The 14,882-nt window shown below is 57.1% G+C and overlaps 1 protein-coding gene across 1 annotated transcript in view; it reads left to right on the top strand.

Annotated features, from left to right (window-relative positions):
- The window catches only part of MYO18B (myosin XVIIIB), a 73,418-nt gene that overhangs the window by 33,979 nt on the left and 24,557 nt on the right, over positions 1-14,882 (top strand). The window contains 12 exon segments of the mRNA XM_075769497.1: positions 1,465-1,584; positions 1,709-1,817; positions 2,240-2,364; positions 3,387-3,541; positions 4,672-4,795; positions 5,461-5,661; positions 5,742-5,852; positions 6,055-6,159; positions 9,164-9,310; positions 12,946-13,059; positions 13,391-13,507; positions 14,267-14,350. Of these exon segments, the coding sequence (XP_075625612.1) occupies positions 1,465-1,584; positions 1,709-1,817; positions 2,240-2,364; positions 3,387-3,541; positions 4,672-4,795; positions 5,461-5,661; positions 5,742-5,852; positions 6,055-6,159; positions 9,164-9,310; positions 12,946-13,059; positions 13,391-13,507; positions 14,267-14,350 (1,512 nt within the window).

Genomic DNA, 14,882 nt, shown 5'->3' with positions numbered 1-14,882 from the left:
CCTGGGAATGGGGGACTCCCGGGGGTGTCCCCAGGGAAAGCCTCATGTCCCCTCCAGCAAAGACAGACGTCACCTCGCGCTGCCACCGGCGTGGTGTATGAAGCTGAACAGCGGCAGTGTGAGCGTGATCCCTTCTGCTGACAAAAGGGTGTAATCAGAATGGGAAATTACGTGCAGATGTATCGTGCTCTCATTACGCTCGCCAGGCTGGCAGTCTCACCGACCTCTGCAGACACCAGAAGTGACTTAAGTGTAACGGGACGAATGCCAATACCAAGGAGACAGCGTGCAGGAGAAGTGTCCTGCCCATCCCCTGGCTCCGAGCGTGACCCCGTGTGTGGTGCTCGCAGGGTGGCAGCTGCCGGCGCAGCCAGCGCTGCCGTCCCGTTGTGCGTGTCGGAGGGGACTTGGAGGCATGTTGGGGACCACGTGCATCCCCTGCCGGCCGCTGGTCCTGTGCGGGGTTCCCCCTTGGATGCACGGGCTCCTGCGCGATCGCAGCTGGGGTTTCATTAAGCGCCGGGAGGAGAAGGAGCTCCCCAGTTTGCTGGAAATTCCCTGGGGTTACCGGCACGCTGCGCTGCCCAGCAGTGTCTAGGTGTAACGCTGCAGCTCTGGTTAATGGTGCCAAGAGCCCCCAGGGCCCCCCTGCTCAATGGGAAGCAGCTAAAGATGATTTATCTTAAGCTCTGTGTTAAAAATGAAGTCAGGCCCATGATGCTGGGACTGCTGAGTGAGGCTAACGCCTCAGGACAGACCTAGAAAAATGCCAGCTCGCCAGGGAAAGAAAACTGTCGAGTTTCCTTACAGAGTTTGTTTGACCCCCTGAAGAGCTTGTGTAGCACGCCTGCAAAACGCAAAGTGCCTTAAAATGCTGTCGGAGGCAAAGGAGCATTGGACACCTGCGTGTTCCTGCTGGCCCTGCCACCGCTGCAGCCCCTCGCTCGGCTGCATGAGCGGGACGGACCATGTTCACCTCTGCTTTGGGAAAAGTGGAATTCATTCCCCAGATTAATAATTCTCCCCTTCATGTATCTGCTTGTTGTTTCAAATGAAACTTAATGCTAATCGACTAGAATGGTGCGGAAATCTGATGAGCCCTGCCTGCAGCACAGTGCAGGCAGCCAGGTGCAGGCAGCACAGTGCGGGCAGCACAGTGCAGGCAGCGTGCTGCTGGTGCCAGCCGTGCAGCCGTAGCAGGCAGCTGCCTTACCACAGGCAGCCATGTGAGGGGTGCAGCCATGGGCTCCAGCAGCGGTTGCTCTTTGCTGGGCACTGCCGATGGGAGCCTGGGTTCCCACTGGTGACACTGGTGGGTGACAGCGTGCACTTTCCGTGTCCCCTAAGCATAGGCAGCTGCCAAATGAGAGCAGTCAGGGCGCTCGGGTCGGGGTGGGCTGGCCGGGCCCCCCCAAGCTGGCGTGCATAGTAATGCCCAGCCTGACTCTGTGTCCCCCCTCCTAGATCATCGACCTGACGACGGAGCTGTCGGACGAGCGATACAAGGGTGACGTCGCCTGCCAGACCCTGGACGGGGAGCGGGCAGAGAGGCTGCGGGGTGCCCGTGAGCTGCAGGAGCTGCAGGTAGGAGAGCCCTGAGCCGTCGGGCCATGCCGGTGGCGATGCCACGCTCTCAGCACAGTCTTGCTGGACCCGAGTGCCCTGGAGCCGGGTAGAGCTGCTCCCTTCCTTCCCCGGGTTTCCCCAGAGCAAACACGACCAAGTGCAGAAGAAGCTGGAGTCGGTGGAAAAGCAGCTGGAAGAGGCCCAGCAGCTGGTTCAGTTGCGTGAGATGAAGATAAGCGGCTCTGGAGGAGGTAGGGGGGTGCCTTCGGGGGCGATGCATGCTCTGGGCATCCAGCAGTGCTGCTCCCCCGGCCACCCCGGTGTGTTTACGGCACCCCATCATTCTGCACGGCGTGTCCGGCGGGAGCTGGCAGTGATGGCTCTGGCTCTTGCACGGGGCTGGGGATGCTGGCAGGGATTCTGCCGGAGGGTGCTGCTGGCTCTTGCTGGCACTGCCCGGCACTCCCGGCAGCTCAGAGCGTTCGAAGCGTTTTTGGAGTGATGAGGAGGCTGCTAAGACACAAGTGGGATGGGATGGGATGGGGTGGGATGGGATGGGATGAGCACACGTGCTTTGCCTAAGGCAGGGGTACAAGTGCTATGCGAGCTGGGGCAGCCCTGGGTGGTCAGGCCGGGACACCCACCCAGCGCCTCCGGGTCTCTCCGTGTGCAGAGGACGAGTGGCAAGTGCGCTTTGACTGCGCGCAGACGGAAATCGCCTTCCTGCGGAAACGGCTGGCACAGCTGGAGGAGCGGCTGGAGTCCGAGCAGGACGCCAGGACGGGGCTCGAGCAAAAGGCAAGCGCTGCTGGCCCCGGGTGCGGGAGGGGACAGGGACTCCCCAGGGTCACACCGAGGAGCGGGGCTGCTGCCGGAGCTGGGTGTCCTCTCCTTGCTCCTGGCCAGGCAAAGCTTTGCAGGGCTGAGGCTTGGAAATGCAGCCGCTTGCTGCTGATGCTCTTGAAACCGGCTGTTTTCTGCTGGTTCGAGAATAAACACCCCAAAGCTTCCGTCAAGCTTAAAAAGTCATTTTTGCACCAGAACATGGCAAAATTCAACCTTGGTCAAGCATGAGTGTGGGCACAGCATGGGAAGCTGTGGGGTGGGGAGGGGCTCAGCGGTGGGTCTTGGTGCTGATCTGGCTTTTGGGTACTGGACAGGGTTGTGCTCGCACCATCTGTCATGCAAAGAGCTGCTAACGTAAAGAGCTGGCGGTTCCCGAGCTGTGCCACGAGGAAGGGAAAAGCCAATGTGCTTCTCAGAGCGGTGCCTGGGAGTCAGATCACCTCCCATAAGGATAAAATAAAGAAATGAATATTATTCATGGTACATTAAAAAGCAATAAGAAAAGCAGCCCAGTCTTAGGAGCTTGGGTAAAGCAAAACAGCCCATTTACTTTCAGATAGTTTGGAATTACAGGCTTCATTAATGCAAGATTTTGCTTATTTAAAGTCATTTCTTAATGACTCCGTTCTCTGGCTGGTGAGAGCTCTGCATGTCTCTCTGCCCCAAACACGATGCGAATCCTTGGGGGATCCAGCTCGTTTGGATCTCCCCTGCCTTTCGCAGAGAAACGGGATCAGGCATCTGCCCCGGCGCAGCTTTGCTGACTCAGCAGGAGGGCTGGGATGCTGCAGGCACACAGGAGGATGCCCGGAGTGCGAGGGGTCAGGGCACCTAAATTTGCCCTTGTTTGGTGAAAGATCTCCGGGTGAACCATCCCCTGGCACCAGAGCGGGGCTGAGCCCCGGGCGGGAAGCGGCGGCGGGGTGCGTGTGCCGTAGGGTCCCTCCGCCTCTCACCGCCACTTCTGCCCGCAGCTCGGCGAGGTGCAGGCAGCGTGCGAGGCAGCCAAGAAGGTGTCCCAGCAGCTGCGGCGGCGGTGCAGACGGCTCGCCTGCGAGCTGGAGGACGCGCGGGTGCTTGCCGAGAGCCAGCAGAGCCGCAGCCACGAGCTGGAGAAGCGGCAGAAGAAGTAAGGCTGGCGGGAGCGCCTGGGAGGGCTGGGGCTGCTGGGGCGGGAGGGCAGGGACAGGCACGCTCCTCGCTTTGCTGCAGCGTGAGGGTCAAGCGCAGGGAGGTCCCCGCCTGGCTTCGGGTGAGGAGTTCCTGGAAGGGCTGCTATTTCTGGCTACTTCGACTGCTGGAGGTTGCACCAAGCCGGGAGGTTATTTTTACATCCCATTGCTGTGTGAGTGTAACACACTTCCATAATAGAAATCACTCCCCATGCAGCGCTCGGTGGCATCGTGGGGAGAGCTGCCTGGGGTTCGGACAGCGCACTGGCTCCCGTGCCGCGGGGTGCCTGGGGACCCTCATGCCGGGGTGTCCCAGGCTGCAGCGTGCCCTCGGCACAGACGTGCCCGTGCCGGGAGCGTTGCTGGCAACCTGGGCACCTGGTGTGGAGGAGAGGAGCCCTGTGTTCTGGTGCTGCTGTTTGGTACCTGGGAAGGAATTGGGTTTTCTGCCCAAAAACAGGATACCAAGACCAAGCAGGCACAGAAAACAGGGGAAATCACCAATTGCTTTCTTTCTAATTTCTTTTCATTTACACTTCGATGCTGGTGTTTCCTGCTTGTCTGTGCTGAGATACTGCTCCCAGGACTGTTGCTCTGAAGCTGCAATGCTTCCTGAGCTGAAACCAAACCCTCGGTGCGGCAGAGTCCCGGCCGGCCCTGGGAGCTGCCTGCGGTGACGGCGGGCAGAGAGCTGCTGCCTGTGGTGACTGGGGGGGCAGAAGGCTGCTGCCTGCGGACAGGCGCATTTTGGGGTATTTTGGGTCCGTAGCAGCCGATGGCAGCAGGTTTTTGCACCCTGCTCTTGGCGCCCGCCTGTGTGCACATCGGTGCTGCTCAACGCCTCCCGCGGCTGGCACTTGTGCAGAGTAATTAGGGATTCACAAAATGATGGCAGCACTTTGCAGACAACGGGCTTTTTTTTTTACATCCTCTCAAAAGCACTTGGAAAGTCCAGTGCCAGGAGAAGCGGCTGGCCGCCGGCTGAGGCTGTCTCCCTGCCTGCCTTGGAGCAGCTTCCCGGGCCGGGACGCAGCCGTGGTGCCGTCGCAGACCTGCTCGGGAGAGGTAACGTGCGTTTCCTCTCCAGGTTTGACCTGCAGTTAGCGCAGGCCCTGGGGGAGTCTGCCTTTGAGAAGAGCCTCCGTGAAAAGGTGTCACAGGAGAACACCAGCATCCGATGGGAGATGGGCAAACTTCAGCAGAGCTTAGAGGTAAGCGGAAAATATCTCACTTTGCTGCATTATATCCAGTTTTGGGAGCAGCTCTCAGAGCAAAGCCATTATCTTTGCAATTATAGCACAGGCAATCAGGCACAAACCCGGCAACTTGGTTCCAATTTCTTTTAGCGCCATTCTAGGATGTGTCTGATGTTATTTAAATACATTATCCTCTGCCAGAAGAAAGATTATCACTTTTTACAAGTGATACCCATCCCATGGTTTAGCTAATTAGGCCCACCCTCATTTTCTCTGGAGTCACTTGTGCTCTTCTTCACGCCTCTACCCGCAACCTCACCTGCAGGAAGCCGCAGGTCTGTGTCCCCGTGGGACAGTGCTGCACCAGGCGCCCGCCGAGCCCCCCGCAGCGGCAGGGGCACAGCGTGCTGGGGCGGGGGGAAGCCGCAAGGTTGCTGCCAGCCACCCCCGGCGGCAGCGGCTGCGGGGGACCCCTGCGGGGACAGCCCACGGGAGGAGGGAGGCGAGGTCAGGGGCGAGTGAGCAAAACCGAGAAGCAAAGGATTGTCTGGGGCTCATGGTGGGCGTTCTGACGATGCTGTGGAAAACCGTTCGGGTTTTTAGAGCGGGGTGCACGTGCAAGCCCCCTCTCCCATGTCTGGGGCTCGGCTGCTGACCCGCTGCTCTGCCCTGCCGAGCAGCAGAAGGAGGCAGAGGCGGCCAGCCTCATGCAGCGGGTGACCACGCTGGCCGGCCGGGTGCAGGAGCTCAGCACCCCCAGCGCCCTGGACACGCACACCGTGCCCGCGCTCAGGAAGCAGCTCTGGGACCTGGAGGCCAGCGCTGCCGAACAGCGGAAAGACCTGGAGCGGCAAACGGCCGCTGTCGATCACCTGGAGCAGGTAGCGTGGCCCTACCTGGGCTGGGGCTGGGTGTGCTGGGGGCGTTCATCCCTGCACCTCCCTTCTCCTTCATCTTTCAGCTGCACCAGAGGCTGGAGCTGGAGATAGAGCGGATGAAGCAGATCCACCAGAAGGAGCTGGAGGACAAGGACGAGGAGCTGGAGGACGTGCGGCAGTCCTGCCAGAAGAGGGTAGGTCGGTGCCAGGGGATGTGGCCCGGTCCCAGTCTCTATCGCCAGCTGCAGTGATGGGAGGGTTCAGTGCGTGCCCCTCCCGGGGCCGTCTGGCCGCCCAGTTCCCCGCCATGGCGGTGGCTGTGCACCACCGGGGTGCGGGGCTTCGGCAGGGGACGGCCGGGCTCTGAGCGTGGCTGGGGTTGTCTCCCGTGCACAGCTCCGGCAGCTGGAGATGCAGCTGGAACAGGAGTACGAGGAGAAGCAGATGGTGCTGCATGAGAAGCAGGACCTGGAGGGGCTCATCGGCACCCTGTGTGAGCAGGTAAGAGGACGGTGCCCACCCCAGGGTGCTCCGCTCTCCTTGCTGCTTCCTCCCAGCCAGCCCAGCTGCTTCGCTGGCCGTGCCCCGGCTCAAAGCACTGCCCATAAAAAAGGGACCGTGAATGTGTGCACGCGGACAGGGCAACGGCTTGGTTGTTCACACGCGTGCGGCTGGCTGGGATGCCCTCCATCCCTCGTCTTTTCCAAACACCACCCGTCAGAGCAGCGGCGTGTGCCGCAGCAGGCACTGGGTGCCAGGAGGGTTTTGGGACTGGGGGCTCCATATAGGCGGCAGCCGGTCCCACTAAGGACCTGCGGACGGGAACTATTCGCTTTTCTATGGGAGACTCATCTCAGCAAGGGGAGGCATCCACTTTTTGCTGATATTTTCATGAGAGTCAAACTAACCAGGACTAATTTTGGAGCAGCTCCAACTGCCCAGAAAAGCAGTTTATCAGATTCTGCTCTTTGCAGAGAAATTCTGTCCCAGACACATTTGTTGAACAAATCCTTTTTCACTCCCTAATGTGTCCGTGGCAGTGATTGAAGTGCACATAATGGGAAAAGCAGACACAGCTGCTCCTGTTAAATTAGAAGGTGAGGGCCGGAATGCAGCCTCATTGAGCAGCGTTTGCTGGCCTGGGCGTCACTTAGCATCACCAAGCAGCCAGCCCGGGGCCCATTTCATGTACCAGCTCCTGCTACAGGAGCTCTGGTGACCAAGCGAGGTCCCGCCTGGCCCTTCCCTGGGGCCACGGTGCTGCCAGGGGGAGGATGGCATCAGTCTGGCGTGTTCAGAGGTGCTGCACCCAGGGCACCCCGAGCTCAGCAAGGCTGGGTTTGCGCTGATGCCTCCCAACCGCCCTCGCACAGCCCCCGTCGCATTGCAACTCGCCTTGCATGCCCGGGAGAGGAGGAGCTGGTTATCTGGAGTTAAGGTAATTAAACAGCGCGTCCTCCGGCACAAGCTGGCTGGCTATCACCATTTCACCGGCCCCGGCAATTGCATGTGTTCATTAAATGGGATGAATCTGGGAGCTTTGCAACACTGAAATGGTGGGCATATTTCAAGTAGACACAAAATGGTCTGATGAGGCTTATCCATAACATCCGCCTGGCTCCCGGCTTATAAAATGTTTTGGGAACTGTCAGAATAAATCTTGCTGTATAAAAGCAGGGTATTATTATAACTGCTTCTCAGTCCAACACGTCCCTCTTGTTCGGTGGAGGAGAACTAAGATGGATGAGGAGGCAGCAGGAGCTACACGGAGCAAAGCCGGGGAGGCTCTCGAGGAAAGGCACCTTCTGCTTCCCGGGACCGTCCCCCGGCACTGCCCGGGCAGCCCCCGGCCCCCGCCACGAGGGGAAGGGGAGGTGGCATAGTGTGTCCGGGTATTGCTGTAGTGCATGTGGAATGCAACGCGAGCCTTGAAAGCAGCGATTAAATGAAATCCCAGCTTTGTAACTTAAAAAGCACCAGGCTGCAATGGTGGGAGGTGGCGGCGGCTGCCGTACCTGCTGTTTCCTCTTACGATACAAAATCCATCATCTGGGGCGGTGGGCAGACCCTGAGCTACGGGAAAATGATGCTGAACAGCATCCAAGATACAGGCTGTAGGGATGGCAGGGATAACAGCAAATCTGCTCCGCTGCAGTGTTGCTATAAATGCCATCTGATTTACAGTGGACAGTGTGCTTCGGTGCAGTTTATTAAAAAAGGAAAAAAAAAAAGCCACCCCAGAAAACTAATTAAGGAAATGGAGATGCCAGTGATTTCTGGTTCCAGCAAATGCCAGACAGCTCTAAACCAGGTTACAAGGTCAAATCTGCACAATTAATTTTAGCCAGTGAACAGAAAATAGGAGAACAGGTTTGAAAGAAGAAGAGCTGTGGAAAACAGACTAAATGGAAAATGCTCTTATACTTCAATCAGTGTGAAATCAAGCACGGAAACCATGTCCCTGTTTATTTGGTGTTTTTCTAATTCTTTTGTCCTTGTAACCATGGTTGCTCCCAGCTTGAGGGGGGAGTGTAGAGGTTTTGGTTTTTTAAGGTGCTTCCTACCTGCTTTCTTTAAAAGGCTTCAGGGTGACGTGGTGACACCACGCTGCCCGGGTTCGAGCCTCCAGAATCACCCAGCAGTTCTTTTCCGCCAGCACTGCTGGGGATTCACGCAGGAGCGATCGCTGCCAGCCCACCAAAGGCAGCAGCATCGGTTACATCCCTCCGCAGCTGACGGGGACTCCAGATGCTTTGCATTAGCGATGTGTAAATAACTCCTAATGAAGCTTTCCTCATCAGCGTTTCATGTTTGTTTTTTTTTTTTCTCTTTCCCCTTTGGGCTGACTTTCTCCTCCCTTCGTCACTCCTGTTCCCAAAGGGGCAGAGGGGTTTTCTGGCTTTTTTCGGTCACGCAATGACTTTCGCGTTTTCTGTGCCAGCTCTTGGCAGACACTGGACCCGCGTCTTCTGGGTCTGCCCCTCTCTGACCGTACCCCTTGGCCAGGGGGGTGTCCCAGGGGGGTGACAGTGCCCGGTGGCCATGAGGAATGGGGTGCTGTGGCTCTGGGAACCCACGGTGTCCGCCTGTGCCCCCGGCCGTGCGCCTGGGCTGTCCCTCTGGCCGCAGGGATGGCTCCCTGGGCAAGCATGTGGCTGATGGAGACCAAGGGTGGGCTAATGTTTTCAGAGGAACAGCTTTCTGGTGGGAAAAAATGTGGTGTTTTGGTGCGATCTGCCAGTTTTGATGTTTATGTAATTTATTTTCTCCCTTTTATTTATCTATTAATTTACTTTTATTTGATAAAGAGGGGAAATTGCAATATCTATACATAGATATTTAATATCTTCTTGCATCATGACTTCGACATTACCAAAATGTTTCCCAGTTGGTGGTTTTTAGAGGTTTAATTTTGTGGGGTGGGACGGAAAGGTCTGACGGAGGTTTTGCGGGGTGAAGCGGGGCAGCAGGGCTCAGGATACCCCCTCTTCCCCTCCCTCTCCAGATCGGCCACCGCGACTTCGACGTGGAGAAGCGGCTGCGGCGGGACCTGCGGCGGACGCGTGCCCTGCTCGCCGACCTGCAGCTGCTGCTGGCAGCCCCCGGGGAGCCCGGCGCCGGCGCCCAGGAACTGGAGCGGCTGCGCAAGCAGGTGGGTGCCTTCGGGCGAGCGGGCATCTCCCTGCCCCTTGGAGCATCACCCTCTACTCGGACGAGGGGAAGCTGCAAGATATATTTGCAGATCTCCTGGTTTTAATTGTGCGCGGGGCGAGCGGCGTCCCTGCGCTCTGTGAGCACCCGCCGCCCCGGCCAGGGCCAGAAGTGCCTCTTGCACTGCCGAGGGTCTCCTTGTAAGGAGCACTTCTCTGTAATTAAGCCAACAGCGGTTAAGTATTTTTTTTTTTTCCCCGTAGCCCTGTTAATTACTTTCTGTTCAATACGTCTTCTATCTGTCTAATAAGGCGCTCCAGAGGCGCTGCGTTCGGGACGTGTTGCCATAGGGATGCTGTAAGGCAGGAGCAGGGATCGCAGCAGATTTGCCGTCGTTTAAGCGACCCGGCGAGTGGGTGCTGGGCTTGTGCCCACCGCACCACCGGCCGGGGACGGTCTCAGCCCCGGGGTGAGCTCAGGGTCCGCGGGGTGCCCTGCCACGGGGCCCCGAGGTGGCACGAGGCTGGCTGTCCCCACGCTGGCCGTGCACGTGCATCCCGCAACGCCGAGCGCCGGGGCTGAGCTAACGATGCGGGTCCTCCGAAACTGCTCAGTAATTAATCTGTACTGTACATTTCCCCTGGAAACAAACTAATCGGGAGGCATGAGCGATTCCGACAACATACATATATAATTGAGATAATAGTTCTGCATAAATAACAGCTGTGAGCAGCAGCTGTTCCCACCTGCGCCGAGGGAGAAGGGGAAGGTGAGCTCGACGGAGTGCCCGTGCCCATGCTCGTGTCCGTGGCCATGCCCACGCTCGTGCCCGTGCCCATGCCACTGACCTGGACAGCCAGAGCAGGGGGTGGCCATGGCTTGGGCAGGCAGCAGGAATGGCCATTTTTGGCACTCACGAGTTCTTTCTTAAGCATTATGGAGCTGATGCTGTATGCTACACTTAACGATTAATCCCTCGGCATTCCCTGAATCCCGCTTTGGGGCTGGAGATGATGCGCAGCCCCGCCTGGCTCTTTCCCAGCCCCCGGTGCCCTTGATGGGGCTGAGCCCTACCCAGCACCGGAGCTCGCTGCAGTGGGCTGATGCGGAGGGACCCCTTCCTCGTGCTGATCCGAGGGTCCGTCCCCGGCTCCCGCGGTGGGTGGCCTCTGCCCGGCTGCCTCACACTTTGGAGAAGGAGAGCGGAAAGCCTTAATATTGGGAATATTGAGGTTTTTGCTGCACCGCTAATGCTGAGACTGCATGCATTAAAAATGCCTCACGATTATGCCATCCTTTAAATTTAAACGATTTCTAATGGCATTCATGCCAATACATCCTACCACCAGCCCACAAATTCCACAAGAATAAAAACTTTGCTAAAATGCTACATTTCCGTTAATCAAAATCCATATGGCTAGAAATATAGCATTGTTTCTTAATAAGGCTGAAGCATCCATTTTACGCAGGTATTTAACAGATGGTGTAGCACAGCAAAATAATGTTGCTCAGAAGTTCATACATTATGCATTTTTTGGGGGGGGATTTCAATTTATTCTTCCCAAGTGGGAAAATTCCATTACACGAAGTGAAACGGAAGCTGGTATTTAATGAGAGGTCCTGGAGATGCGTTCCTCTCCGATTGAACTATCGGGAGTTTTAGTGGAATCGTGGCAGGGGAAAGGCCAGTCCCAGGGGCTGGTTGTGGACGAGGATGCTTCTGGAGGAGCCTGAAGCTGGGCAGGTGGACCAGTCCTTGGCCACGAAGCCAGCAGTCAGTCGGACTGGCCACCCTTAACGTCTCCCAGCAGCTATCGCTCGGGTCATTTCGGTAACGGCTGCCTGAGCTTTATGCAAAACATAAAGGCTATTTTTCAGCTGGTGGAAGAAAGGGGAACTCGGCGCGTGTCGCTGTGAGAGTGGCTTAGCAGATGTATGAGTAGACCGACTAGACCATCTATCAACACCAGCTGAGTCTGGACGCAGGAACATCATTTTAAATAACAGTTTAGCAGGATTCAAACTTCTGAATGTCTCCATGCCAGAACTTTATGTTTCCCACGGTGAGCAGCTTCTGGCCGGCACTGTAGCTGGACACCCAACGATGTTCGGGGCTATTTCCTCCCATCCGTTCCTTGGGTCGTGCAGGGCTGACAGAAGGCTCAGGGATGGAAAGGGTGGTCCCAGGAGGCAGAGACCAGCCGCTGCCCCATCCTCCGTGGTGGGACGACAGGCCCTCAGGGCAGATGTGCGTTTGCTTCCAGAGGTTTTGCCAAAGTTGCTGGTGGGAGTCGTTGACGTTGTGTCTCGTGGCAATGGGGGGGCACGTTCTCTGCCTGATTTTCTCACCGAAGGAGTTAAAAATAGGGCATGCAATTTAGGAAGGAAGGTGGAGGCTGAAGATGACAACCCTCCGGCGTTTCTGCGTGCACCGGTCAGGCCATTGCTCTGGCCCTGGGATGGAGAGAAGAGGTTTCCGTGGCTGCTGGCTGTTACGTGTGGCCGGCCCTCGGAGCGCACTGCGCTGCGTCCCCCCCCACGCAACGGGGCTGTCCCTCGCAGCGGGTGGGCAGCGTGCCGGTGCAACGCTGCGGGGCTGGGCAGGGCAGCGGCCCTTCAGAGATTCACTCTGCCGGTATATAAAAAGAATCGTTGAGTTTAAGGGAAAAACGCTTTCATTCATTTCCTCTGCAGATTAGGCACTGAGGAAGAAAATTACCTGCTCAACTTTTCTCAATCATCCCAAACAGTTGAGGGAAATGAGCTGAGGAGTGCTCTAGTTACAGTACTATGTAATCCCCCCTTTTTCGAGGGAGAGAGTAAAAAAAAAAGGTGAGTAAACCCCAGGAAATAGCCTAAAATGCTCAAACTCTCGCCGTGGTGCACAGCAGCCTCCATTGCCCCAGGAACTGCATCCTCTGCAGGGGAACCAGGACTGGGCATGGGAAATGAGCAGCAAGCGGAGGGGTTTAGTTTTCTTTTTCATAAAGAAAAGAAAGTAAGCCAAGCGAGCAAGGGAAGGAACTGGATGTTCAGGTACAGCCTACATAAATTCCTCTGTCCTGGCGGTGTGAGTTTTTGGGATGATGCTGCATCTTCCAGATGTTTGCAGCCCATTTAAGATCATTGCAATCTTAATGGCTGGGCTATAGAAACTGAGAGCAAATTAGCATTTATAAATGTGATATTTCATGTGTATTTGCAAATGCAATTTATGCCACATGAAAAAACCATTTGCAAACTCCAAATCATGAATTGCTCTAATCAGGAATTACATGTAATTCACATAATTTTGCAAATTAATGATCCCAGCTCTACCTCACCGTGACACTGCCAAGGCAGAGGGTGGACGTGCAGATCGAGGTGCTTACTTCAGTCGGTGGTGTTGGGATCCACGGTTAGGTGTGCCGGGAGCTGCCAAGGAAGCCCTTTTCACTGTAAACCAGGAGCAGACGGGCTGGAGAGCAGCACAGATTGTAAAAGGTTGAGTTTCCGTGTGCGTTCACAGGGGAAAATGCTCTGGGAGCGAAGTGTAAATAGACGTGGCTGTGCGGCAAGGGGAGCAGCATCACCAGCCCGTGGATTCTGCAGACACCCAGTGCTTCCTTAATTATGATCTCCCTCAATTTTTCCCAGTTGGAAGAGAGTGAAGCAAAGTGCGCAGAGGCCCAGAGGTCCCAGCAAACGGCAGCCCTGGAGCTGGAGAACTTGCACGTGGAGCTGGAGACCCTCAGCAGGAACAAGAGCCTGGTGCGTTCGTGGGGATGCAGCGGGCGCAGGGAGGTGGGAGGGCAGCGGGGCAGTGCTGCCTCTTGGTGTCTGGGAGCAATAATCGGCTTTTTAACGAAATCACCCAGCCTCTTTGGGAACAACAGCCCCGGGGGGTTTAAGGGATGGGTAAAATTCCTGCAAGGGCGCAGCGTCCCGTAGTGCCCCTCTGCAGCGGGGCGGGAGCTGCCTTTGCCTCTCCCGGGGCAAGGACGGGGCCGGGGGCTGCCGGCAGCGTGTCCCAGAGGACGCCCCGGTCCAGGCGGGTCCCCCCGGGGTGCCCGAACCAGCGGCCCCGTGGGTCCTCCCGCAGGTGGACGAGCAGCTCTACCAGCTGCAGCACGAGAGAGCCGACCTCCTGAAACGCATCGACGAGGACCAGGAAGACCTGAACGAGCTCATGGCAAAGCACAAAGCTCTGATCGCCCAGGTAGGAGCTGGGGCAGCGGAGGCTGGGCAGCATCCCCCTACCCGGGAGGGCGCTTGGAAAACCTGCAGCCTGGCTGAGAGCAAACGGCTCGGGGCTCGGTCCCCCCCGGCACACAGCAGCTCGGAGACCCCAGGAAGCAGATGCTGTGACGGGAGGAAGGAATGGCTCACGGCTCCGTCTCCTCTCACCCGCAGTTTTGAGTCTTCTTTCAAGACGTATCTTGGCTTTAGTTTCAGTAGTTGGGAAATCCTATAGCATCCCTGTCTGGATCCTTTTGTATTCTTTCTTTCACTGTTTTCTCACGCAGAGCTTAAAAAGTGCTGACAGGCGGCCCTGGGGGCTTTCTGCGCGATATCCAGACTAAGGCCGGCTCTCCCAAAGGATTGTACCTGGAGCTGAGGGACCCCACAGCTCCCGGTGGAGCGGGGGCGGGCTGGCGAGACTGACAATTCACAGTCTGGTGCCCCTTGCAGGGGTGTTACGGAGCCGGGAGTCTGTATCTGAAAGGACCCCGAGGACAGAAATGACCTTGACAATATGGTTTCTGTCCTGATCTACAAATATTTGTTTCACAAATTGGGAAAGTTGCATTGAGTCAGGAGAATTAAGCTCCTTCAGCCTAGTGCAGGAGTGGCTGGCCGTTTCGGTGGCAGGAGGAGCAGACACGAGCCAGCCTTCGGCACCGCGCTCCTCCCGGCGTGTGCCCTCTGCGCCGAGCCCTCGGGTCTGCTCCCAGTGCTGGGCTTTCTCTTTCCACAGTCGGCAACGGATATCGCTCAGATCCGGGAGCTGCAGACGCAGGTGGAGGATGTGAAGAAAGAAAAGCAGAGCCTGCAGGAGAAGGTAATTCCTCCCCAGCACGTAGCCCCCAGCGCTGAGGAGCGAGAGCCACCCACCCGTCCTCTGACGTCTGTGCCCAGCACTTCGCCGATGCCGGTCATGGATGTTGTGTTCTTGTCTGAAATCAGACCAAGCCTCCACCCTGGTGCTACAAAGCCACTTCTCCGTTGTAAAACGGTCAGGTTCCTCTCCTCTTGCCCCCGAGGGCAGCACGGTGCAGAAGCCACTGCCTGCCTGCTGCGTGCCCGCAGCCCTGGCTGGGATGGGGCTGGCCCCGGGACGGGGCTGACCCCCGGGTGGGTGCCGGTGGGTGCCGCACTGCCTCGCCTCTGCGGCTGCACCGACCCTCCTGGAGTGCGTGGATTTAATTTTAAACACATGAGTAATCCCATTAACTTAAGTGCTTTATTGGAGCGTAGCAAAGCTGCCCTGGAATGAGAAGCAGGGCTCGCTCCCTCTGAGGCAGAGCGGGTGGTGCTTTAGAGATAGGCCAGATAAAAGACGACAAATTCTCATAGTTCTAGGTCAAATACAA

The sequence above is a fragment of the Balearica regulorum genome, chromosome 17 (assembly GCF_011004875.1).
Source record: "Balearica regulorum gibbericeps isolate bBalReg1 chromosome 17, bBalReg1.pri, whole genome shotgun sequence".
In the NCBI taxonomy this organism is placed as follows: domain Eukaryota; kingdom Metazoa; phylum Chordata; class Aves; order Gruiformes; family Gruidae; genus Balearica; species Balearica regulorum.
This window is presented reverse-complemented; position numbering and strand designations above follow the sequence as displayed.